At 46.3% G+C, this 26,709-nt stretch overlaps 1 protein-coding gene across 1 annotated transcript in view; it reads right to left on the bottom strand.

The window, feature by feature from the left end:
* GALNT17 (polypeptide N-acetylgalactosaminyltransferase 17) overlaps nucleotides 1-26,709 on the bottom strand; it is a 465,458-nt gene that overhangs the window by 210,191 nt on the left and 228,558 nt on the right. Inside the window, exons 4-5 of the mRNA XM_056137608.1 lie at nucleotides 8,617-8,791; nucleotides 3,380-3,577 (exon numbers count right to left, since the gene is read on the bottom strand). Of these exons, the coding sequence (XP_055993583.1) occupies nucleotides 3,380-3,577; nucleotides 8,617-8,791 (373 nt within the window). The remainder of the gene's footprint in view (nucleotides 1-3,379; nucleotides 3,578-8,616; nucleotides 8,792-26,709) is intronic.

Below are 26,709 nucleotides of genomic sequence, written 5' to 3'. Positions count from 1 at the left end.
CATACTATGGAGCTTGGTAAATCTGGGAAGAAATAAATGCTTTAAAGATTCAGGTGAAAGTAGGAATTATCAACTGGAAAAATGGCAATGCTTATTGGAGTAGGGAGAATTACGGGTAGGTAGTATGGGTATGATGCTGGCAGAATGTGGAGCCAGAGATCTGCCTTTTGCCCCAACTGAGCAACAGTAAGACCCTCCTAAGTAACCCAAAAAAGACAGCTTCCACTGTCTATTGCCCAGAGAGCCAGCACAGGGCGAAGAACTTGCTGAGCCTTTTATTCCTCCCATCTTGCTTGACCTATTGGGGTCAGACACTGTGCCAGGAAAGATGAAGGAGGGAGGAGGTGAGGACTGAAGCCCCAAACACTCCAGAAGTGTCTTCTACTCTCCTTGTCTCCATTTTTCTTTTTTTGTTGTTTTTTGTTTTGTTTTTTGATTTTTGCTTTTTGGGTCACACCCAGTGATGCACTCCTGGCTCTGCACTCAAGAATTACTCCTGGCAGTGCTTGGGGGAACATATGGGATGCTGGGAATCGAACCTGGGTCGGCCATGTGCAAGGCAAACACCCTACCCACTGTGCTATTTCTCCAGCCCCATCTCCTTGTCTCCACTTTTTATGTCCCATTTATTCCTCCACAACTGTAGTCTCAATTCACCACTCAGTGACTTCCCCAAGGTTATGACAAGTGATCCCATGTGCAAAGGGAAGAATCTTCATGTCCACCCCCAGGGCCCCACTCATCAGGCTGCCCACTTATCTCTCAGACTATCCATTACTTAGTTCTCTCAGTTCCGGAACTAGAGGGAGGGTGGAGTCTCCTTTTCTGCTAGATAATCCCATCCTCTTTCTAATGGTCCCGTTCCTCTCTTCTGAGCCTGAGTGTCTCCATTCAATCATTCATTCATAAATATTTTCACTACTGACGTACTGAGCACCAGCAACTCACTGGGCACCGTGACATAGGCAGCCACAGCCTGGTTTCACAGAGCAGAGGCTGGCGGACAGCTGGTCAGATATACCTAGTTCTCCATATTCACATTGTCAGCCAGATAAGAGCAGTTAAGGCCTCTGCGAACCCCCTGAAATCTGACACCAAGTTCTGCCCATTTCCCCATGTTTAGGAGGCCTATGACCCAGGGCATTCACTAGATCACAAAAAAGTCATGGAATCAAAAGAGAATTGTTTAAGTTCAAAATATACTGGGTACCGATGTGGCGTTAGAGATGATGTTGAAGAAAAATCAACATTTCAAACAGATTTGGGGGCCTTCTGGGTCTGTCACCAAAGAATCTCAGAGGCAGAGGAACTGTGACTGTTCCCTGAGGCAGAATAGGGCCAGCTGGGCTTAACCCCAAAGATGCTGACCAGGCTTCTATCTTTTCTTGGGGGGAAGAGGGTGTACACACTCAGAGGTGATCAGGGCTTAGGAATCACTCTGCTCAGCGATCATTCCTAGGGGGGCTCAGGGAACCATATGGGGTGTTGGGGATTGAAGTCAGGTTGACCCTGTGCAAGGCAAGTACTGTGTCACTGTACTATCTCTCCAACCCTGGCCATGCCCTTTTTAATGTCACCTACCACTCTTCCCTCCCATGGCCTTGATACAGACAGAGATGAGTGGAGGAATCGCTAAGGAATTAGCTGTTTACCAGGCAAGGGAAGGGGGAAAAAAGGAATAAGAAGAAAGCATGGAAGACATAAGACAGAAAAATTATAAATCCTCTTAGTGTAAAATCTCCTCTATTGTGTTGCCTGCTGAGAAGACTCAGTATGGAAGAACTTGTCCAATCTAATGCCATTTAGATTGTGAAAAAGCTTTTCTCTCATCCTTTACCCAAAAAAAATCATAGCAATAAAAATTTGGGGATCATGGGGGACAGGGGAAAATCACCATATCTTAACATTTAAGAAACAGCATCATTTTTGCTTAATAACATCAGAAGGGCCATAAAACCCCTTCCTGCAATTAAATATCTCCATCAACTATTAATAAATTAAGCATTTCATAAGTTATGATACATTAAAAAGACATCATTGGTGTTTGATTCTATTTTGTACATCAGAGATGCATGTAATGTTAATGACTCATGATCATGAGTCTATTTTCTTGAGTCTCTTCAGAGCGAATATTAATCATCTGTTAATCTGACCATAATTCATAAGCCACCAGTCACATTTAGCTGAATGCCTTATATACAGAGGGAGATGTGCTTCCAGCATACTGCCCTGTACCTGCACATTCCTGTGAACCCCTGGGTCACACCGTTGCCTCAGTCCGCATCTCTACCATATAGGAAGTCAGCCTCCCCATGGTCAGGGAGGATGCATTTGGGGCCCAATAGGAAATGTACCCACTGTGAGCTCATTGTTTCAACTTCATTCTTTCAAGACCTCAAGGTCAACAAGCCTTCACCCACTGGTTGGTATTTTTCTTTTTAACCATGGTACAAATACACTATGTGGTATTTACTATCTTAACCATTTTAATGTGTACAGTTTATCAGTCTCACTGAACAATACACTCACATTACTGTTCAACTTTCAGAACCCCTTAAATCTTGCAAACCTGAGACTTTCTGGTTCAACAACTGGTAAGCCCTCCACCCTGACCTTCACTGCTCTACCTCTGACCTTCACTTGACTTTCACAATTCTACCCCGACCTTCATAGCCCTAGACCTTAACATTCAAACTCCTGACCTTCACAATTCTACTTCATGCTCCACTCCTAACCTTCATGGATCTATTTCTGACCTTCAGAATTCCACCCTCAACCTTCACAGCTCTACCCCACCTTCACAACTTCCTGACTTTGACAACTCTGCTTCTGCTTCTGACCTTGTGGCCTGGACAGCACTAAGAGAAGACGGCTGGGTTGCTTCCTACCAGCAAAGTAAGGATGTGATGGTTTGTTTCTGCAGTGGAACAAATATGGCACCCAAACCCTCCCACTTGATTCAGCACCCTTATAATTTGAGTTTTCAGAGGATCTGCGAGGAGGTTTCCTTGCCTTGCGTTCACCTTTGGCCCTTGGTAATCCAGTATCCACACACACTCCTTTCTTCCTGATCACCTGTGCTGTGCCAAGCACAGGGGCACAGCATAGTTACAAGAGACTGTAAGCATGGAAGATTCCAGTAAAGAAGCCCTTTCAGAATTTCCACTTCCCAGATTCTGGTTGTGAGGACTATGATGCGGAGGGATGATGCAGGCTAAGCACTGTCATTCATTTACAAGTTCCGGCAAATACACTCTGGCCAGGAAATTAGAAGCAGAGAAACTCCAAATTTCCAAAGCAGCTGCCCCCTCGGAGGCAGCCTCTCCTGGCCATGGGGGCTCCATGGTGCTCTGGAAACTGGTTGTCAGTAGCCACTCACCTGATGGGGAGGGAAGGGTCTCCTGCATCCCACCAGTCCTTCGGGGGGCTGATGTACATGCACCACAGCTCCCAGCTGTACCCGTGGGCTGAGTTCTCGTACCGCTGCACCTCAAAGGTATCCTGTTTGATGTTGTCGATGGAGGGGAGGATCACGCGCTTCCGGTTCTCCTGGATTCTGGAGAGAACTGGCTCGGCCCTGCAACACAGAGAAGCAGAAATCAAATCTCTAAGATCACAGAGAACAGACAGAAGCAACTGAAGGAAGGAAAACAGAGGAAACTGAGGCCCTGAGGCCCTGACAGAGCATGCAGTTTTAAAGACACGGCTCCTGGGGAACCCCCATAATGCAGCCTGTTGCGATAGGAGAGGCCTGGAGAGCACTCAGAACGGTGTGTGTGTGTGTGGGGGGGGGAGGACTCTCGCAGCATCACAGAGGTTCCAAGTCTCTCTTACCCTACAGGGTACCTTACCAGGAGGCTCTGCATGGCTGCTGAGGGGCTTCCTTTTCATAGTTCTTCTCAGACCGACTGAAGGCTCTAGGGGTTTCCTGCCTAAGCTGAATTCCCTTTCCCCAAATAGGCCACTTCTGCCCTACATGGCCTGCTTTTAACATGCAAATCTATCTGCTTTGTGTGCGCGCGCGCGTGCGTGTGTGTGTGTGTGTGTGTGTGTGTGTGTGTGTGTAAGTCTATTTCTGTTGTTTTAATTGATTATTTAATTGATTTCTTAAAAGGGATCTAATTAAATTGGTAGCACTGGCAGGAGGAAACTAATTAAATGCAAAGGCAGCTGAACTCTGCCTGGGGCTGGCTGCATTCTCAGGGCTGTGGGCAGGGGCTGGCTAGGGCTTCCAGGTGTAATCCCTCGGGCTCAGAGAGCAAAGGCCCGAGTGGGTCTCCCAGGCCGGCCCAGAAAGGCCCCATTCCCCACTGGGGAGGAGAGGAGGGTGTCAATCTCCCCACTGAGAACAGAGCGCAGGCACACACAAGTGGGGGAGGTTTGCAGAGAATTCATTCCTCTACATTACTTGGAAGAATAATGAGAACTCTAGGCCCACAGCCCGTCTCTTTTCATTTGCAGCTACTGAATTACCTGTTGGCTCATCTCATCTTTCTATTTAAAATGAGCAATAAAATATACCTGGGTCCCTTTACTGCCTCTCACTTGTCTGCACAGTCCACAGAGGCTGGAGCCAAATCTCATTGAGTTCCCAGAGCTTTGAGGAACCCCAGCGCTCCCCCTCATAGTCCTTTTCTCAAGCTTCTCCTCAGAGTTTCTCTTAAGAGTCCTCCCCCACAAGCTTCCCCTCAGTCCTCCCTTAGAGTCCCCTCAAGGTCCCCCCTCAAAAGTTCCCCTCAAAGTCCTCCCTCAGAGTCCCTCTCAGAGTCCTCCCTCAGAGTCTTCCCTTAGAGTCTCCCTTAGAATCCTACCTCAGAGTCCCCTTAAGATCTCCCCCAACAAACTTCCCCTCAAAATCCTCCCTTAGAGGCCCCCTCAGAGTCCTCCCCTTCAAGTTACCAAGTCCTCCCCCCCATGAACTCATCTCAGAATCCCTCTCAGAGTTCTCTCCCTTAAGCTCCTGAAGTCTTCTCCCATAAGTCCCACCTCACAGACCCTCAGAATTCTCCTTCAGTGCTCCTCCTCAGAGACCTATCCCATGAATTCCCCCCGAGTTTTCCTTCAGAGTCCTCCCCATACTGGTCAGCTGGGGAAATCATTGGCCACTGGCAGGATATCTTACCATGCAGGAATCTTCCTCTGCCTGGAAGCCCTCCCTCATTTCACTCAAGAAGACTGCTCTCTCCTTTCAGTTCTTTTTTTAAATTTCTTTTGGTTTGGGGGCCACACCCGGCGATGCTCAGGGGTCACTCCTGGCTCTGCACTCAGGAATCACTCCTGACAGTGCTCAGGAGGCTATATGGGATGCTGGGGATCAAACCTGGGTAAGCCACATGCCAGGCAAGTGTCCTCCCCATCCAGTCCATCCTTCCTCTCAATTCTAAAGCCATCTTCACCAGACTGTTCAGGCTGCTCTGGTAGATTTTTTTATTTCTTTTGATGGAGGGGGGAAGAGGGCTACTAAGTGTTGCTCAGAAGATCCAGGGACCCCCACAGGCAATTCTTAGCCAGCCAGGCTGTCTGTTCAGTGCAAGACCCAAGGATTTGATGAGGCTCCAGCCCTGTAGTGCCAGGAGTACTCAGACAACTGCCAGTGCTTAAGGGTCTCCAGGGTCTCAGTGATGATACTTGTGTCTGTGTTGGTAGGAATCGAACCCAGGCTGGGTGCATGCCAGGTCTGCATCCTCATGGCTGCACTATATTCCAGCCCCAGATACATCATTTAATTGTCTAAGCTCTTTCGACATCTGGTCCCCATCCTAATACTCTTAGGATGACCTGAGCTGAATCACATCTGACTCCCGACACCAAGACTCACTGATACTGAAACAATCCGGACAGAGTCAGTTATGGTCACTGCCACTCTAATCACCCCAACTGATGAAATATGGGGGGGTTCTGAGGAATGGGGTTGAGGCCTCACTGATGCAAAGTAGGGCAACAGATTCATATTGTGACATGTAAGCCTGTGTGCAAAAGGCAAGGATAGATGAAGATTTGGCCATGCAGACATCCCTCAATTGAAATTAGAGGTGGGCTTCGTATCACTCCTCTGAAATATAGTATGAATTTAGGATCCAATTGGGTCAGATTTGGACTTCACATCTGTGGTCTGAATCCCCCTGTGACAATTGCCAGAAACCCTCACTCAACAGTAGACCCATCCCTCCCAGTGAGTGACAGCTGCCACAACCTCTCTGGAGCGCCACTGCTGTTTGTCAGTGAATCTGTCTCCCAAAGCTCCAGCATAAATTGTTCCTACCTACCCACCACCCTCACTGCTACTTGAATTGTATGCTGGTGTTGTAGTGTAGATCCCCTCTACCCCATCCCTGCCCCCATAAAATCATCTACAAAGACAGGCAACTGACTGAAGTCATAGAGTAAACCTGGCCATTTAAGGCAGCAAGCCAGGAAGCCAGATACGGATTCTGGTGTTCATCAGAGGGACTATGGTCCCCACTTTTAACATGAAGAAACTGGGCTCAGAGAGGTTAAGTTGTCCGTTCAGGCTACAGGATCAGAAACGGGTTTCTCACCTAGATGGTTTGCCTTCAGGCCTACCTCTAGTGTCACTTGAAAGGCTACACTTCAGCCAGACCACAGCAGAGAAGCAGCCAATGGCCCTGAGCACTGAAAAAACACCAAGTAGAACAAACTTCTGAAGAGCATCTCCTACTCTATGAAAGATTGTTCAACTGCCCCCAGTCACGTACTTCCCTCCTGGGGGACAGTCCACCTGCTCTGCAGTAGCCCTGCAGAGGGACACTCCCTCCCTCAACACCAATTACTGTTGAGCTCTGACACTGACCAATGTGTCTAGCCAATGGGATACAAGGGAGATGCCAGTGATACAGTGACACATCTGAGCAGACATGTCAATAGCCAGGGCAGGGTCGATTGTTCTTCTCTTTGCCAAAAAAGTGTTTTGTTCTAGACAAGAGTGCCTCTTAGATCTCAGAGCACACAGGAAATATAGAATAGTCCAAGCTGACCTGCCACATGAATGAGACTGAAATCTCTTGTCATAAGCCACCAGGTCAGGCAATGAGCACTGCAGTCTAGCTTAGGGGAAGTGGATGCAATGAGGGGCCATGGGGTCAAATATCACTCTGCTAAGTGTGGGGGACCAGCTAAAGGAGTAGGCCTGGATACAGAGGCCAGTATTGGGGGCCAGTATATTCTGGAGGGTGGATACCATATTGTCAGATTCTACCCCCCCCCCAATTTAGGGAGCAACTGTCCCAGTTTTCCCAGGACCATGCTTGTTTTCCCATGAAAATTCCTGTCCTGTGAAAGTCCCTGAAAACTGACCGATCTGGGTGGGATGAGCAACAGAATGGGAAGTGAGTCAAGTGAGAGGCAGATAAGCTTATGATAGGCAGACATGAGGGGCCACATGTGGAGGAGAAGGCAAGGGACACTAATGGAACATTCTGGTGCTTCTCTGCAGACAACTTTGACTTCGACAGTTTTCATCCTTAAGGGAGCATCAGGGCCAGCTGGAGGGCTTGGAACCCAACCCAAAATGCTGATATTTGAGTTTAGGTAGACCCCATGAGTATTCAAGACCAGCAACGTCCTGGCGATGCTGCTGCTATTGTTGTGTCTGGGGACCATATTTGGGGGATGAGTTTGAGAAAGAGAAACGATGCTCAGGGTGGGCAGGGCTGAAACAAGACTGCAGGTCATCCGAGTTGATGATAGCCAAAAACATGAAAGGAAACTGGTGTTTTCAGTAGCAACAGATGCTTTTATGTACTCTCATGGGCCAGAGTTAACAGGGACCCCAAGTTCTCCCCCTTGAGATGTCACCTGAACCATCCTCTTCCTTCCCAGCTGTAAGACTACTCTATTGTCTCCGGCAAACCGAGATGAGAAGGAATTTTCACTTTTAGCGATGGAATCTGACTTTTTAAATTTGGTTCTGTGAACAGCTTTTATTGAAGATGCTATCACTGAGTGTAAACATACAGTTTTGTGAAATGAAGTCCCTGCCTCTGAGCAATTAAACAACCTTATAGTTATTTAACTCCAATTTGATTTATCATTGGTTAGTTAGCAATAATCATATACCCATGCTGTTAAACTCTGAAATCGTGATCCAGCGTCAACATGCTTGCTGGATGATTTGAACATTTTTATTGCTTTACTCTTCTTGCAGCCAAATATGCTCGCTGAATATCCCCCATTTCTCCCATGCTGTTCTTAATCCCAAGGCAATATCGGGGCCTCTTCCCTTCACCCCTCTGATGTTAAAGATGATCCATAAGCTCTGAGAAGCTCTACCTGGGTAGGTAGGATTGCAAAATGTTGCCTTCCCAGAAAAGAGAAGACATCAACTGGGGCAAGAAAGCAGAAATTGGCTGTGCCAAGCCTGCACAAGGACTGCTGTGAGTTCTGTCCAAGGAGACATGGTTGTCACTGGGAGCTTTCATGACCATGACGATCAGGATGCTCAGCATTGAGAGCAGACATATTTTTCTTCACTCCCCTGTTCTGTCTAAGTTTTATGACTCTTCAGAACAAACAGGTGATGTGCCCCTGCCCCAGATCCTAGCCAGCCTGATTGTGCAGTGAGTTTTCAGTGGCCCCCAACTTTCCGCTGTGACCTACCAGCCAGCCGTGAATTCCACATGGGCATCGAAGAAGCCGGTGACCTGGCCTGTGGCTGCCTTCCAGCCCTCGATGCGTGCTCGGATCAGACCTTCTCTCTTTTGATTGCGAACCACCTTCACCAGCCCAGGATAGCGCTTGTGCACATACTCCTCCAAGGGGGCCTTGAGCTCCTCTGCAAAGAACAAAAGGCAAGAAAGTTCACACACATGTCACTGGAAATGGGTGTCCATATCTTTGCCTAGCCAGGATAGCTTCCAGCAAGTTAAGATGCTGAGAAGTTCGCAGGCTAGGCACCTTGTAGAAAAGACAGCTCAGTCAGTGGGAACCGAGGGATGTTGGGTTCTGGCCCAGCACTGCACTGCTCTGCTGTGTATAATGAGTCCATCTGGTGAGAATCATCACTGGTCTTTACACTTACTATAGTTGCAGGCAGTCAGATGCCTTGTGGATTCCTTTGTGGTCCCTCCTTCCTTCCTTGGCCATCCACCCCGTCCTTTTCTATTCTCTGGATCCTGTTTGCCACCTCCTCTGTGGGCTTTCCATCTATACGTACATGGGTACTTACAGTATGTGTCCTGGGAGACCCATGGCTAACAAGTGCTTTGGCCTTTCAATGATGCACAAAGATCATTGCCTCAGAGAAGAAACCCCGGCGGCCAGCACAGCACTCCCAGAACTGAACTGTCTTCTGCAAGCAGCAGGTGGGATCAAGGGCTTTGCTTCCTTGATCTAATTTAATCCTTACAGCTACCCTAGGAGGTTGCTAGATTAATTCCATTAATTAACTCGACTCATCCCACTTTGCAAATTAAGAAACAGTTTTAGGGAGGCCAACCTGTCCAAGGTCACACACCTAGACCTGGAAGAGCTGAGATCAGCCCCATGTGCACACCTTCACAGAGAGAGACAGAGAGGCTGGGGCTCCTGTAGGTAAGAAACACCAGACAAAGGGCTTGGAGAAACCAAGGGGAGCTTGGATCTGTAATTACCCACTGTCCCCCTTCTTCTGCACGCCCAGAATTGTTCATTGATGAGGGCCAGGCACAGCCATCATTTAGATGCCAGCAGATCAGGCAACCTCTGACTTTGCTCAACCCCCCAACATCTCAAACTGTGGCCATGAGCCCATTTTGTGCTGTGGAACAGGGAATGGGAGTTGCCCAAAGTTTGACAACAGGCTTTTGAAAGTCCAAGAACCAAATATTAATTCAAAGTCACCTGAAGTTGATGCAGCCCTTGTTGCATTTCTCAGCAAAAAGAGATGTCAGGAGAGACACAAGCTGAAGAAAGCTCTAGAGAATCAACAGGGGCTACACACAGAGAGACTGCAGAACTCTTTCTTCCTGCTATACGTGGCTCTGGCAAAGGACAGTGCAGACCCAGATACAGGGAAGACTCCAGGAGACACACACAAACAAGACCTTGTCAGCAGAAGCATGGCTGGTGGGAAAATGGGAGCTCAGTAGGCTGACTGGTGCACCTCCAGATTAATCTGTGGAAGTCTTAACTCCCAGCACCTCAGATTTGATTATATTTGGAAAGAAGCCTTTAAGAAGGTGAGTTAATTGATGCAATTAACTGGGGATCACATAAGCACGCATTTGGATACACTGAGTTCCCAGTAGCACACAGACTTGAAGGACCACATGAGAGTAGAAAAGGGGGGACGGAAAAAGATCCATGACTTTAGCCTTGTCAGCACAGGGTTACATAGCCTGCACTAACATGGGGATTGGGGGGACCAGATGCTGTCACCCTCATGGAGAAAAACCTGAAGCTGCATGGGAAGCAGCCAAGACCTCTCCTCACCACCTCAGGGTGCAGCGTGAGTGCGATGCTCAGACTGGAATAGGATTGGCCCAGAGTCAGAACCTGAATGACTCTGGGCTATGGGGCACATTGGGCTGCGGGCATGATTCAGAGTGAACACTCAGCATTATTGCAGCAAAGCATGAGCACGTGCCATCGAGTAGCCGATAGTCATTCTTCTCCCTCTCCCCTCCACATAGGTTTCACTAGAACGTTGGGGCGTAGTCTGGACAGCACAGCCACAGCCTCCGTAGGTGTTAAACAGGCTGCAAAACCCCATCCCTGCCCCGGTTTCTGTGGCCTAAGTCTAGGGTAGTCCCTGCTTCATTAATATTTATTTTGTTGTTGTTTCATTTTTTAATATTTTGGGGCTACATCCACCAGTGCTCAGGGCTTACTCCTGGCTCTGCACTCAGGGATCACTCCTGGCAGTGCTCAGGGGATTTGCCATGTTACTGGGGATTAAACCCTGGTTGGTCACAAGCAAAATAAAATATACCTGCTGGGCTATCACTCTGGCCTTGGTTATGTTTCTTTGTTTTTTAATTTTTTTTATTAAGTAGTTTTGGCTGGAGTGATAGCACAGCAGTAGGGCATTTGCCATGCATGCGGCTGGCCCAGCAGAGATGGGTTCTATTCCTCTGCCCTTCTCAGAGAGCCCGGCAAGCTGCTGAGAGTATCTCACCCACATGGGAAAGGCTGGTAAGCTACCCGTGACGTATTTGATATGTCAAACACAGTAACAACAAGTCTCACAATGGAGACGTTACTGGGCCCACTCAAGCAAATCGCTGAACAACAGGAGGACAGTGCAGTGCAGTGCATAAAATTGTTCATAATATTTGATTACGTTTAATATTCAAACACCAATCCCACAACCATTACACCTTCCCAGCACCATATTTCAACTGTTTTCATCCTGAACCCCATTTCCTTTCCCAAACAAGAACCAAAATAGTATCTTTTGTATTGTTTGTTATGAAAATCTGCTGAGAATGCTAGAAAAAAAAGTATTCTTAAAGGAAAGAGTGTGAGAATTGTTGTATTTCACCCAGGGGCCATTAAACCCTTCTATAAGAGATCACTAACATGTTGTTAAAGGTTGAGCCTTGTGTATTTAATATATAGATGTTAAAAAATGTATATTTCCCTCTAAGATTGGTTGCCTCCTACTTTGAATCCTGTCAAATGTGGTGCTGTAATCCTGGAGTAGGGTAGAGTATGTGGTTTGAAGTATCATGTGACTGCAAATGTGGCCACACAGTCCAGGAATAGGTGAACTTGTGGGTGATGCTCAGCCTGAGCGTGTGGACAGTGGGCCATGAGCGTGGTGTCAGCTGAGTTGTGGAAGTTTTCAGCTGCCGGGACTGGGTCCCTTGGGGCGGGGAGGGGTCTCACCTGCCTCCCTCTTGGGGGCCCTGAGTGAAACAACCTGGCATGAGGTCTGGCTGCATGGCTATGGTGAGCGTTATGTTGCCCTGGTTATATTTCTAACTGGGCCCTGGGTGCCCTGGCTCTAGGATAGAGAGTCACACTTTGAGAAGCACCGAGCTCAGAATGCAGAGAACTCAGTCAGCACCAGCCTGGCACACAGTCGGCCTCCGGGAGTGACAGATCAGAGATGCTTTCATCAACAGACCCTACTCTCATCCCAAAACTGTGAGAAAGAGCCAGACTGTGAGGACCCTCTGTGTCTTCGCTAGCTGGGAGTGGGAGGAGGATGAGTACCTGAAACTGGCATGGAGGAGCCTGTGAAGTTTTACCAGCTAGAAACCACCCTCTGCCTCAATTGAAATTTTCTGCCTCTTAAGAAAAATACTCGGAGTATAATTTCCAGCTAGAAGGTTAACCACGCCATGCCAGCTTGGTCTCACCTGTATTTGCAGGAGTGTGATATGGGTGGGCAGGCAACAGAGGTGGGACGGCAGGGAGCAGGCATGGCAGGGTCTGACTGAATGAAGGGCAGAGACACTGCCGCTTGCCAGGACTGGCGATGACAGTGGGTTCTGGGACTGCCCTCAAGGTCAGAGAGAAAATGCTGAGGGCTGAGCACCATGCCAGGAAGCCCACCATGCTCTTAGCCCACAGCTGCCAGGAGAGCTGGCCTCAGCCTCAGTGGTTGCCTCATTAGGTCAGCAGTTGTGATTGAGATGTTGGGGAGAGAAAGGGAGAGTTTGGCATAAGAGTGCAGTTCCCACTGCTGTCCTTTCTGCAACCCAAGAGGGCACTAAAGGACGCTGATATAAAGGGAATAAGGAAGACAGTCTGGTCATCTGCTACTAAGCTTGTGGCTGTTAAGAATAAATGAAATAGTCTGTCTCAGCCTCAATGGAAAACACTATGACAATTTCTCAAAGAATTAAGAAAATTCCTAGGACCAGAGAGATAGTATAAGTAGATAAGGTGCTTGCCTTGCACACAGGCAAACCAGATTTGACCCCTGACATCTCATGCAGTCCCTCAAGTACTGCCAGGAGAGATTCCTTACTGCAGAGCTAGGAGTAACTCCCAAACACTGCCTTGTGTGACCCCAAAATAAAACAACAAAAGAGAATTCCCATGTGACCCATTGAGCACCTATTCCACTTAGCACCTATTCCAAGTAAACAAAGACACTAATTCAAAAAGATATATGCATACAGCAGCATTATTGACAATAGTCTAGAACTCACCCAAATGTTCAATGACAGATAAGTGGATAAAGAAGCTGTGGTACATATACACAATGGAATACTATTCGGCTATGAAGAAAGATGAAATCCTGCCTTCTGTTATACCATGGATAGAAGTAGAGAGTTCCAGGCCAGAGCAATAGTATAGCAGGTAAAGCATTTTTCTTGAACATGGCTGACCCAGGTTAGATCCCCAGGATCCCATATGGTCCCCCCAAACACCACCAGGAGTAATTCCCGAGTGCAAAGCCAAGAGTAATCCCTGAGCACTGCTGGATGTGACCTCCTCTCCCCCCTAGACACACACATAAAACAAAAAGAACTAGAAAGTACCATACAAAATAAAATAAGTAAGAGAGAGAAGAAAAATTCCAGATAATTCCACTCACATGTGTTTATAAAGAAATCAAGAAAGGGAATGGATAATGAGACCAAACCATTAACCTCTGACAAGAGAAATAACTTTGCCAAACAGAGTTGGGAGTGTTGGGTGGGGGAATACAGGTTGGACTGGACATAAGGACAGTGCTGAAGGATTTTTGGCCTTTGGTGGTGGACTTTTTTATAGCAGAAACATAAACATTAATACTACTTTTAACCATGTTACTGAATAATAATAGATATTGATTTATCCAAAAGAAGAAGAAATGAAACCTGTACAAACTCAATATGTATTTGGCAATTATTATATCTAATAGTCTACTAATATTATTAAAATAAATCTACTTTATAATCCCCATATGATAACTAGCTGCCCTTCCCTTATAGCTTGTAGATATCATTTTAATGCCTTGGGCCCAACTGTATAGAGGTAGACACCAGGCTCATTCTTATAAGATTTGGGAAGATCTATTCCAACAACTTAAATGATGACTTACTGTGGGAAATTGACCCCCTAGCAAAAAATCCCCAAATTTAGGATATTTCCACTGGGAAAACAGTTATTTAGGTCTGAGACCACTGCAGGCTGCCTGCCAACCCTTAAACTTGGACAGTCCTTGTGTGTTTGCCTTCTTGTGTGCTTGTTTGTCTCATTTTATGTGACTGACCCCCTCCGAACAGAAGTCAAAGGTATCAATCTGATTGGCATTAGACAGCTTATGGATTTTATGGGAAGATGAAAAGAGATCCCATCCTCCACCCAGCAGGGTTCAAAAACAAGTGGTCCCAAGCAGGTTTCTCTCCACATCCCTACAGTGAGATTCGGACCACATATCGTAATGGGTTGTGCCCTTGCTGGACTGAAAATCAATTCAGAAACAAGTGCTTCCTCAAGACTTACAGTCCCACTAAGGAAATAACACATGCACTCCAAATTATATTATATAATGTTACAAAAAAAGCAGGGCTAATAGCCCAAGGGAAAAAATGGTCACAGAGGAAATGCTTTGACAGAGCAATAATTTTGGCTGGGGTGTTCGTGGAGAAGATAGTTAAGCAGGAGGTTTCCATGTGGGCTTCTACCATTTATGAATACATCAGAGCACAGCATAAGCATGAGATTAGACTCACTCCAATGAAAGAATCAACAGTTGTTGGTGACTGATAAGATGTCACTCTTCCCATGAGAAAACAAGGGGAAAGAGTAAATAAAGTTGATGAGATCACCTTGGGACAGGTTAAGGAGCCAGCAGCTATTCTGACTGGTGAATCCCCAATCCAGAGAAGAGAAGAAAAGGCAGTTAGTGTTGGGGTCACAGTGCTGGGAGATGAGGGCATCTCAGAAAATTTCCAGAAGCAGCATCCTATGGGAGAGAATCAGACTCTGGAAGACGTTCCCTGTGGCGTAAGTCTGTATTCACTTACACACATTCAGAGCCCACTTGGGGAAAGTAAAACTACTCAGAGCTCACACTCAACGGCTGGAAAGTCAACTGTTTTAGAGACTCTGAGAGCTGAAGAACAGGACATGATCGAGCCCAGTGTCTCTCAACCTTGTCTTCAGGGGTGGCCTCCTTCTGACCTTGCTTCTTTTCGCTGGCTTCCTGCTCTAATGGTTGAAACCCTAGTCTTATACCAGAGCCCTGCATTTATGTGATTTTCACCTATCACTTCCCTGGCATATCTTGAGGGCTCACAGGGGACCATATGACCCCTGGTTGAGAAATGTTGAGCTAGACAAATTGTTTTTATCTAGATCAACAAAGTCTTTCAAAGTTTTATTTTTTTTTCTTTTTGGGTCACACCCAGCGATGCTCAGGGGTTACTCCTGGCTATACACTCAGGAATTACTCCTGGAGGTGCTTGGGGGACCATATGGGATTCTGGGGATTGAACTGAGTCGGCCACGTGCAATGCAAACACCCTACCCGCTGTACTATCGCTCCAGCCCCTCAAAGTCTTCTGAAGAGAAGACTTCCTTCCCCCAAACAATGCAGTCCTCTGTATCAGGTTAGCAGAAAGAGAGGTGGAAGAGTCCAGGAGAAACCTCACTGCTGGTGAAACATGATTGTGATCACCTAGAGTTTTGGAGTATTGGATTTGGAAAAGGAGATAAAGCAAAAGAGCTTGTGGGGAGGGACACTGAGCTTTCCAAACTGGCCTAAATTTGCCTTCAGTGACAGAGTTCATAAGCTAACTGGGCGGAAGCAAGGCAGGCATCCAGGCTGACCATGAGGGAGATAAATAAATCCTCCCTCCGACTGGGAAAAAATGTCACATCTATCACCCGAGAGTCTTTATCTTCCTAAACCGATCAAACCATTTATGGACATTATCAAACTAGTAAGAAAAACATTTTATGTCTCCCTTCCTAGCTGACAAAAGAGGATAAAAACTTACTTTGGTGAAAATAAACGTTTACCTTCCAATGTTACAAAATCCAATACTAAATTGGACTAGAGCCCTTTGGGAATTCTTGTGTTTCTTAAGGTTTTGGTAAATGTTAACATTTGAGGAGGTCAAGGGGAGAGAAGCAAACATTGCCGGGGATCAAAAGGGACCAGAAAGAGAGCTGTATCTGCTCCTTAATGATAAAAGAAACACCTGCATTCAGGCTTAAAGGGTGTCCAACGGCAATGAGAAAGTTACAAACAGTGAAAAACGGAAGCAAAGAGCATTATAGAATTACAGGTATCCCTTGCTTTTCAAAAGTTCTCATGACACCACTTTGATAATCTTTAACAAAAGATTTTCATTAGTACCTATTTTCTTGTGAACTTAAAGAAATCAGAGAATTTCAACTTCCACAACCAAGGACAAGCAGTGGGGACTGTGCTCCCCATTGGCTGTGTAGCTGCAGTTCTAGGATAACGTCCAGGGGAGCAGCTCCCTGGGAACTCCATTCTACAGACTGGTCACTTATCCCATCATCCCTGCTTTGATTAACTGCCAGAGTGACTTTTTAAAAAAATTTTTATTTTTTAATGAATCACTATGAGGTACAGCTACAGACTTACAGACTTTTGTGCTTACATTTCAGTCACACAATAATCGTGTACCCATCACTCCACCAGTGCCTGTTCTCCACCACCAATGTTCCCAGTATCCCTCCCAGCTCCTCCATTTCCCCCACCCCCACCCCCCGCCTCTGTGGCAGGATCATTCCCTTTCTCTCTCTCTCTCTCTCTCTCTCTCTCTCTCTCTCTCTCTCTCTCTCTCTCTCCTCCCTCTCTCTCTCTTAGGGTGTTGTGGTCTGCAATGCAAGTATTGAATGGCCATCATGTTCGGTCTATAGTCTACTTTCAGCACACATTTCCCATCCTGAGCGGGCCCTCCAAACACCCTTTACTTGGTGGTCCCTTCTCTCTTTGAGCTGCCTTTTCCCCCAGTATGTGAGGCTGGCTTCCAAGCCATGGGGCAAACCTGGTACTTATCTCTATTATTCTTGGGTGTTAGTCTCTTATTCTGTTACTTGATTTCCACAGATGTGACTTTAGGTTTTGCATGGTCTTTGCTGTGATTTGGTAGGTTATCTTATCTGAGGGTCTGGGAATGCTTAAAAATGTTTCCATATCAATGATTGATAACTGCTCCCCACTTTGCATCCCTTGAACCTAAGAAAAATTCTATAGGAATGCTCTATACTAGAATAGTGGAGGAAGAATAATGTATATCTAAATTTTTGCAGGTACCCTCCCCCCCCCCCCCCACACACACAAACATACTTTAAACAAATAAGCCATCTGTCTGGTCTTTGTTTGGAAACTGTTCAGAGGCAAGTGTTGATGTAGCAAACTAACCATTACTGCTCCAAAACTTCCACCTTTTGCAGACATGAGTGTTGATGTGGCCGCATCACCCAAGATTATCAACTTTTGAAAATGAGATTCAGTGAATGATTTAATTCTTCTCTAAGATATGATGCTGCAGGAGAATCAGGTAAGTATTAGGTGAAAAGTAGATAAAAATAGGCCAGAGATAGATAGATAGATAGATAGATAGATAGATAGAGAGAGAGAGAGAGAGAGAGCAGACACTTGAGAGTTGCACATACACACACAACCCCAATTCAATCCCCAGTCCTGCATTTGGTCCCCTGAGAACCACCAGATGTGGAATTACAAACTTCCCTTCCAAAAACAAAGATATATATATATATATACGTACATATATATATGTGTGTGTGTGTGTGTGTGTGTGTGTGTTTCTGGAAATGTTTTCTTCAATTAAATCACCTGCAGCTCTGGCGCATGGCTCAGAAACTTGCATTTCTACCAAATTCAAGGGGCTGCTACTAGTGTTCAGGTAAATATGCTTAGAGCAACTCTGCCTTAGAACTGGCCCGTGCCCAACCCCATCAGCACCAAATCACCCTCTGATTCAGAACAAGATTCACAAGAAGTGAGCATACTTATAGAATTCCAGGGTTGCCATTGTTCATGTCGGCTCTGCCCACTGCCCAGGCTATCTTGTCTTGCTTCGAAGGTCTGAGTCCCTTGGAGATCACCCTAATCTTATCTGAGGAGAGTTCATCATGCCATTTTCAAACCCTGATTGCTGAATACCCCAGCATGGAGACCTGCTCAATGTTAGCGCCACTCCTCAATGGAGTGCAGGGCTTCTTGGCTTCTGCTCTCACTCCCACTGTTTCTCTTATTACTCAATCATCAATTCTTCTGCCATCATTGGTGACACCATCACCACCAGCCCCTCTTCTTATTGCCATCACTTTTCTCTGCCCACAGCTGCCAAGGTTTGGGCACACAGCCAGCTGGGAATGCATGGGCTGTGACAGCTGGGCTGGGGAAAAGGCACATATGGCATGTTCCAATTAAAAAGACACACACACACATTAAAATGCCTGCCTCAGAGCCAGTGTTCCAGAGAGTGTGGTCCCTACCTGGGAATTGCCTAAGAGTTTGTGAAAATAGATAATTCCAGGCCCACCCCAGTGTTTCTAATTTATTGGTCACCAATGGGGTTTAGAACAATTCAGATGATTCTTCAACAAATCCAAAACTTCTTGAAAGCATCATTTGCTTATTTTTTTTTTACCACCTAAAATACACGGAACATAAAATTTACCATTTGGACCATTTAAATTGCACAGGTCAGTGGCATTAAGTACATTCACCATGTGGGGTAACCATCATCACTCTCTGCTTCCAGAATTTTTCATCATCTGCAACATAAACAAGTATCCGCTGAGCAGCTACACTTCATTTCCTGCCCACCCCCAGCCACTGGTAGTGACTAATCTCCTCTCTGTCTCCATGAAAATGCTTCTGGATATTTCATAAACACGGAATCTCAATATGCAGCTTTCTGTGTGGGCAGCCCTAATCAACTTTGTTTTCTTTTTTCTTTCTTTCTTTCCTTTTTTGGGCAACATCAGCAGCGCTCAGGGCTTACTCCTGACTCTGTGCTAAGGAATTGTTCCTAACAGGGTCTGGGGGACCCAGGCATTGAACATGGGTCAGTCACATGCAATGCAAGTACCCAACCAGCTATACTATCGCTTCCAGACCCTTAATCAATTTTGAAAGTGTGAGGGAGGGGGGTTAGGAAGTGGGGTTTTGTGTGAATGTAAACCCTGAGGTACCACTAAAGATCTTATATTCTGTTCTATTGACTTTTCTCATCCCCGTTTTGACTAATTTTAACCAAAAGACATTTTGGTTATCTGGTTGACCGGAAGCTTATTGTCTCACTCGTCCAAACCCTGGGAAAGGGGTTATGACCTGTCAGAGGGGATGATTCTGTCTTGAATAAGTGTTCATTCCCAGGGCTCTCCAACACAAGATTTTTTCCTCTGAAAATCCTGCTATGAATTTCCAGCTCATCACACTTTAGGGTCTTAAGAGAGTCTGGGAGAAACATGGTCTCAACAGAACTTTAGTCCAGGCACTAGTCACAATGCTCGCTGGGACTCCTTTCTAGGAGACAGGAAATATTAAATGGTTTATTTATGTGAGAATCAGATATGATGGCACAGAACACAAACACAACACATTGAAAGCAGTTGGATACTTTTTTCAAGTATGCCTGAACTAACCAAATCACTGAATGCTTTAAATTGGTCACACAAAGACAAATAATGCATTATTGGAAATTTATAAAGGGAAAGAGAAAACATGGGTGCAAATTATACTTGTTTGACATTCGGGGATCCTATATGTCAGGCATATACAAGTAGGTTAATCTAGGTTTGTTGATCTAAAATTTATAAAATTTGGAGAATTTTCTTGAAGAAAATGAAAGCAGTCTGGAGAGATACAGCAAGTAAGGCACTCACTTTGCATGCAGCTGACTTGGGTTTGATCCCCAGCATCACACATGGCCCCCTGAACCTTACCAGGAGTGATGTCTGAGCACAGAGTCAGCGATAAGCCCTGAGCACCACCAGGTACAGCTCAAATTGGATATAGGCTTCCAACCCCCCCCAAATAAAATAAAAAGAATACCTCTCATAAATTTTATAAAAACATACATGAATTCATTCTTAGATCCTCCAGAATATTCTTAGATTTCTCTTTCAAGTCAGGGGCCTGAGTGTTTCCATCACTAACTTTGTGTCCAGCTGTGAGCTGACTTTCAGAATTCAAAGCGTCATTTTTTTTTTTTTGCTGACAACCATTCCTTTCCCAGTGTTTCAGATACTTTGCTTATCTATTTCTCAAATAAAATATTTATATCCTCAAATTGCTAACCAAGTTTACCAAAATGTCAGCTAAGTTTGAAATGCTGCAGAACACTATTCAGTTCCCCTTTTTCCTATTTAACCAGAGTGTGATGTCTCTTGTAACTCATGATATGTACAATTCCAGGGGTTGAAGAGATAGCACAGAGGCTTAGGCCCCTGCCTTGCACATTCCATGCCATGCCCAGGTTCAATTCTCGGCACCCCATATTATCCCCAAGCACTGTCAAAAGTGATCCTTGAGCACAGAGCCAGGAATAAGCCCTGAGCATTACTGAGGTTTAAAATTATTTTTGTTTTTGTTTTTACATCTATTGAGCCCTAATTAAGTGCCGAATATTGTGACTATTTTCCCAGCATCGCTACTTTTTAATCCTCTGTGAAGAATATTGTTATCTGCATTTTAGGCACAAGGAAACTGAGAAGAAGGGAATAGCTGCCTTGCCCTAAGTCACGCAAATTTTAAGTAACATGCCTGCACTCTTTGTGTAACTTAGTGATGGGAGCCCCAATTAAAATGGATGTCAGGAAGGCTTATAGAAGGACCTCTACAGCATCATCACTCTCCTTTATTTGCAGAGTCCCAAATGGAGGTACCTGACTCCAGCAAACAGGAAGAATTCAAAGGATCTGAAAGCGAAGTTATCCTGCCTAGCAACAATTCCACCAATGAGAAGTGCCACAGCTGAGCCAATGGGAAGCTGTCACCACAGGCTCCGATTCTCCTACAGTGGACATTCATTTCCATTCATTTCCAGCATTTCTTATGACCATCTCATCTTTCACCCTAAAAGCATGTCCTTCTCCTGTCCTGCCTGGACACCCTGGGCTTGAAGTGTGTGGATGAGCCACAGTGAAGGTATGGAGATGAGCGTGGGATACCACGGAAGGTGGCAAGGACACATGCTTTATTCTCTGAGCATCTCTCAGCCTGCAGACTTAAATAATGAACTTGTTTCTGACTGGGAGCAAAAAAAAAAAAAAAGAGGCGAGAAACTTTAGGAAGAATGGGGAAGATTAAAAAGGGATGTTTTCACTGTGTATGAAAGCAGCTTAAAGGCGATTTCATAGTGAGATCAAAGCAAGGACAAAAGAAAGCCAACTAGGAAGAGAAGCAAGAAAAAGATGTGAGGTGCAAAATACCAAAGTGTTAAAACTAAATATATCATAGGGAATCGGGCATTCATGAGAGATGCTTTGAAAAAGAAAGCCATCTCTGCTTTCAACTCTTTTTGTTAAGCAATTCCTCTCCACCTGGGCCTTCCATTTAAATTTCACCTTTTTAAAAATACAAATGCAAGTAGTCCAAACCCACAGGGAAGCATCCTAGTGCCTAAATCTGGTGCCTTGAAATTGTTACCCCAAATTTAAAAAGCATTCGCTATTTTGCCCCTTGGAAACGCAGTTGAAAGTCTGTATTTGCGGCTGATTCTAATAATAACATGTGAATGTAAGCAATCAAATTTATCTACAGGCTGGAGTGTGTTTTCCTTCCATTATGTTTCTTATTTACTGCGATATTGATTCTGAATGTCTAAAGCTGGCAAACCTCTTCCTTGAAATAAGCAGAAACAGCAACAACAAAAAGGCGACGGTCATTAAGGGCAGGAGAGCAAAATAGAATCTGAGAAATGGCAACTGGAGGGAGCAAGGTCACATCTTGCTCTCTGCCACTTCAGATTCCATTCACTGGGGCCAGAGGAAAGGTTTTGGGACCGGGGTGCATATCTTGCAACTACAGGGACCCAAGTTCAGAACCGCATGTGCCCCCAGGTCCCCTGGAGGCCCCCAAGTACTGCAGTACAGCATCACCACGAATGGGCAGTGAATCTAGGCCAGGAATGTATCCTAGTTATCCCTGAGCACTGCTTGGGAGATTGAACTCCACCCCCAAGAAAATTTTTTAAATAGTCTTTATGTAATTTTTAATTTTCTTTTTGTTTGGGGGTCACATGCAATGATGCTCAGGGCTTATTCCTGACTCTGTATTCAGGGATCAGGGCTTATTCCTGGCTCTGCACTTCTGTGGTTCCCTGGCAGTGCTTGGGGACCACGTGGGATGCCAGGGACAAAACCCGGGTCAGATGTCAGCAAGTTAAATGTCCTACTAACTCTACCATTGCTTCAACTTCAAAAGTTTTTTTTTTTTCCAAGTCTGTTGAGCACATTTTGAGGACTCCTCCTATCCAGACTGTAAGTTCTCCAAGGTCAGAGGCAGTGTGGATTTTATGCACAAATGCAACTGTTACTCATGCTTTGAGAAAGCACAGGTGTAATGCTGCATTAAAGTGCCCTGCAAAGCAGCTTTGATTAGGGTACACCAGGCCTGTGTAAACAAGACTGAGTCTTGTCCCGGGGAGATGATCGGGATATGTCCCAGCAGAAACATAGCCCTGACTGACCAGCAGAACAGATGGGAGCCGAGAGGAAAGTCACGCATCTTCTGGTGGAGCAGCAGCTCTGTGAATACCAAGCCCGTCACGCCTGCCATTCCCACCAGGGTGCTCGTGTGGGTTGAAAACCTGCCCAAGCTTTGCTGACTTCTGGAACACACAGTGCATGGGCAGGCGCTCTGTGATAAAGGAAGAGTGAGTGGGGGAAGGCCTCGGGGGAGGGGTTGGCTGTGTGTGTGTGTGTGTGTGTGTGTGTGTGTGTGTGTGTGTGTGTGTGCGCGCGCGCGCGCGCGTCGCACGCGTGCGCACGTAAACGCATGTGCGTGTGCGTACTCACCTGGGACCCTTGAATTGAGGGCACCCAGGCACACAGAGACAGGAAAGGAGCTGCCCACAACTCCAGATCAGCAGTTATTAGAGTTAATCATGGTCCTTCCCCCAGTAAGGCTGCGCTGCATAGGAAATAAGCTAATGCATGCAAAGTCTTTAGCTCATACCGGCACACAGCGAGAGTCCTGTCACAGTTACATCGTTATTCATTTTGATTATGCCTCTAGCTCTACAGAGGTGAAGGGACCATCTAGATGTCTTGGGGAACAAAGAAGTGAAGTTGGGATGGGGTGCAGGGAGGCAGCTATGGACTGGGATGGACGCCTCAGTGCAGGAGGTTCAGGGCAAGACGCAGAGTTAGACCTTCTGCTCCTAAAAAATTCTGTCTGTGCCACCCCAGGGAAGGTGCTCTTGTCTGAACCTCAGTTTCTTTTTAATTTCCCCCCCACTTCCAACGTTTCTAACTAAGGTGCTGTCAAGAGGACAGAGATGGGAGTTCAGCAGAGTTCAGAGGTGCCAGGCAAGCAACAATTGTTACTCCCACTCTGCCTGGGGACCGGAGTGCAATCACCTGTTAGCTCCCAGAAGCCCAGCGGCTACTGTCCACAGCATAAAAGATGGGCAGCCAGGACCTGCCCACTCAGGTTGCTGGAAGCACAGAGGCAAGTAAAGGCATGGGAAGCCCGAGTTGTGCAGGAACTCTGTCTTCCCAGACCATGGAGCATGGCTGCTGGAATGACCTAGGGGTGGGGGTGGGGAACATCCTTGGGTGCAACTGGGGGCCCTTTTTTGTGTGTCCCTTAAAGAAGGGAGATTTCCAGTCACTGATTTTTTTCCTGAAAGGGGATTTTAGGTCCAGTCAGTCTGGAAATCTCTGCCCAAGGGCACTGGCCAGCAGGCACAGCTGTAGGTCCCCTCTAGTCACCACCTCTCTCCTCTCTCTCCAACAAGATAAGGTTACAACGTGGACAGCACGCCTGGAGGAGTAGAGGGAGCAATGACCACATCAGGGAGCACTCCCTGACCACCCTAGCACCCTTGGGCTTCTGTCTCACCCCCAGTATCCTGGCTGACCCCTGGCTCTGCCCCTAGCCCTGAGGCTGCTCTGTGTGGTCACTTCACAAGTCCCTCTGTATCCTGCGGCCTAGCAAGGTGCTGTCACTGGAGCGCTGATCCTCCATCAGACTGGCACATGGCAGCCCATCCACAGGCCCCCTGTGTTCCCCAAGCTTCTCTGCACCCAGTTCACCCTCCAAGTACTCCTCTACTAATGTTACCTCATTTCTATAGGTCTGCGCAAGTGCCAGGCCTTTGAAGAGGTGTCACCAAATTCCCCATTGTGTGGAGACATGAAGAGTGAAGCCCAGGTGGCTTCATAGCATTTAGATTCCTTGGTGTATTTCTCCACCCAGCCTCTTCCCTTTCTGGAAACTTCTTCAGAGTGACTGAGGCATGCTGGTTCTGCACATGCTCCTGCCCACCTGACCCACTGGCAGGTTGCTGAAGGGATTTCAGGCCAAGATATGAGCACCATTCTTTCCAGCCCCTGGCCCTATCCTGAAGAAACATGCTGGCCTGGCTCTTTCCAATGGTGAAGTCATAATTAGAATTTTGACCCAACGGGCAGCCTGTCTCCCTCCATCTGGTCCAGGGACCTGTCACTACAGGTGACCTGTCCTCACAAGTTGAGGGGTCTGAGGGACTCAGGGACCAAGGGAACCACCGGGCAGAGCTTAAGGGCTTGGCTTTCTCTGGGTCTAATCTTACTCTTACTTCAGGGTTCTGGCATCCAGTGCAACCCTTTATTATTGTCTTGTATTGTATCGTTGGGTTCCTATTTATGGGGTATCCCAAGTTTGAACACAGGGCAAAGTTCAACAGAATTCCTGACTGACTTCCTAGTTTGCTGAAATGGTTGTGGTCAACCAGAGAAAGGCAAAAACATCTCCTCCACTGAAGGATGGAAAACAAAAGATTAAACATAAATTGATATCTTTAAGAAGGAATATCAGTTGCTGGAGAGATAGTATAGCAGGCAGGGCACTAGCTGTGTACATGGCTGACTCGGGTTCAATTGCTGGCACCCCACATGGTCTCCTGACCACCACCAAGAATGATCTCTCAGCCCAGAGCCAGGAATAAACCCAGTGTGGGCCAAACACCCTGCCCAGCAAAAAAAAAAAAAAAAAGAAGGGATATCACATACATAATATAAATGACCCCCAAAGTTCTTTTAAACATGCATTTACTATCACTTGATCACTTGACATCCCATCATTCATTGATTTGCTCAAGCAGGCACCAATAACGTCTCCATTCATCCCTTTCACGTTCTAGTGTAGCCCAATGGCATCTGTTTGCTCCAGGAACATGAAGAGCCTCAAACTGTTCATTCAGGGTCTTAATGAAGAAGTCTGACCATCTTGTAGGTGGGAGGCCATGCACCCATGGAATCCATTCGGTAACAGCTCTAGTCCAGCAGTCATCTTTAGATCGTATTACATGTCCAGCCCATCTGATTTTCAATGCCTTGGTGAATGAGACAGTGTCCCTGATTCTCGATCCTCGACAGAGGTCAGAATTCCGGATTCCAAAAGAACAAAAGCAACCGATGCTGACGCAGATGTGGTGAGAAAGGGACACTCCTTCACTGTTGGTGGGAATGCCGACTGTTCAGCCCTTTTGGAAAACAGTATGGACCATTCTCAAGAAATTAGAAATTGAGCTCCCATTTGACCCAGCAATACCACTCCTGGGAATATATCCCAGAGAGGCAAAGATGTATGGTCGAAGTGACATCTGCACTTGTTTGTTCATTGCAGCACTCTTTGCAATAGCCAGAATCTGGAAAAAATCTGAGTGCCCGAGAACAGATGACTGGTTAAAGAAACTTTGGTACATCTACACAGTGGAGTACTATGTAGCTGTTAGAAAAGATGAAGTCATAAATTTTACATACAAGTGGTACCACATGGAAAGTATCATGCTAAGCGAAATGAGTCAGAAAGAGAGGGATAGACATAAAAAGATTGCATTCATCTGGGGGACATAAAGTAATAAAATAGGAGATTAATACCCAAGAATAGCCACGATCAGTACCACGAGGATTACTCCATGGCTTAGAGGCCAGCTGGGCACTCTAGGATGGATATGTCGTTCCCAACGTTCTCCCTTCCAAAATCTGACACGCCATTTTATCGGTAAAGAAGCGAACAGCACCTGGCCCAGACAAGGTCAGACCCGAACACCTGAAGAATCTACCATCGGTAGTCATCAATATACTGGCTCGGCTCTTCACACACTACCTGTCTGAATGCAATGTTCCATCCCAATGGAAAACCAGCAGGACCGTTCTACTGTACAAGAAGGGAGACATCCACAACATTGGCAGCTATTGCCCAATCTTCCTATTGTCTGTCGTCTACATGAAAACTTACTTTCATACAAATTCTCATAGCAAATTGAATAGTAAAGACCCGCGAGAGATCACTTCTAGGTGTGGTCCCCAAACAAACAAACATGCAAAATAAAATGTAGTAGAACCAACCCACAGGTCATTCAACAGGCCAAGGGCAACACAAAGAATGGGCAGTAATTCTGCATCATGGAACACTGCAAGGTGCTGAGGAGCAGGCACTCTGCACACAGGCTTGCAAGGACATCTGGCAAGGTATGGAGCATCAGAAGCCGCTTATAGGGCTGGAGCAATAGCACCGCGTGCTGAGAGCAGGCCTTGCATGTTGGAGATTCAGGTTCAGGTCTCATGATCCTCTAAGCACTGCCAGGTGTAGAGATATCCCCCTCC

This window comes from Sorex fumeus, unplaced genomic scaffold, assembly GCF_029834395.1.
Source record: "Sorex fumeus unplaced genomic scaffold, SorFum_2.1 ptg000126l, whole genome shotgun sequence".
NCBI lineage: Eukaryota > Metazoa > Chordata > Mammalia > Eulipotyphla > Soricidae > Sorex > Sorex fumeus.
Note: the sequence above shows the minus strand (reverse complement) of the source record. Positions and strands in the feature narration are given on the sequence as shown.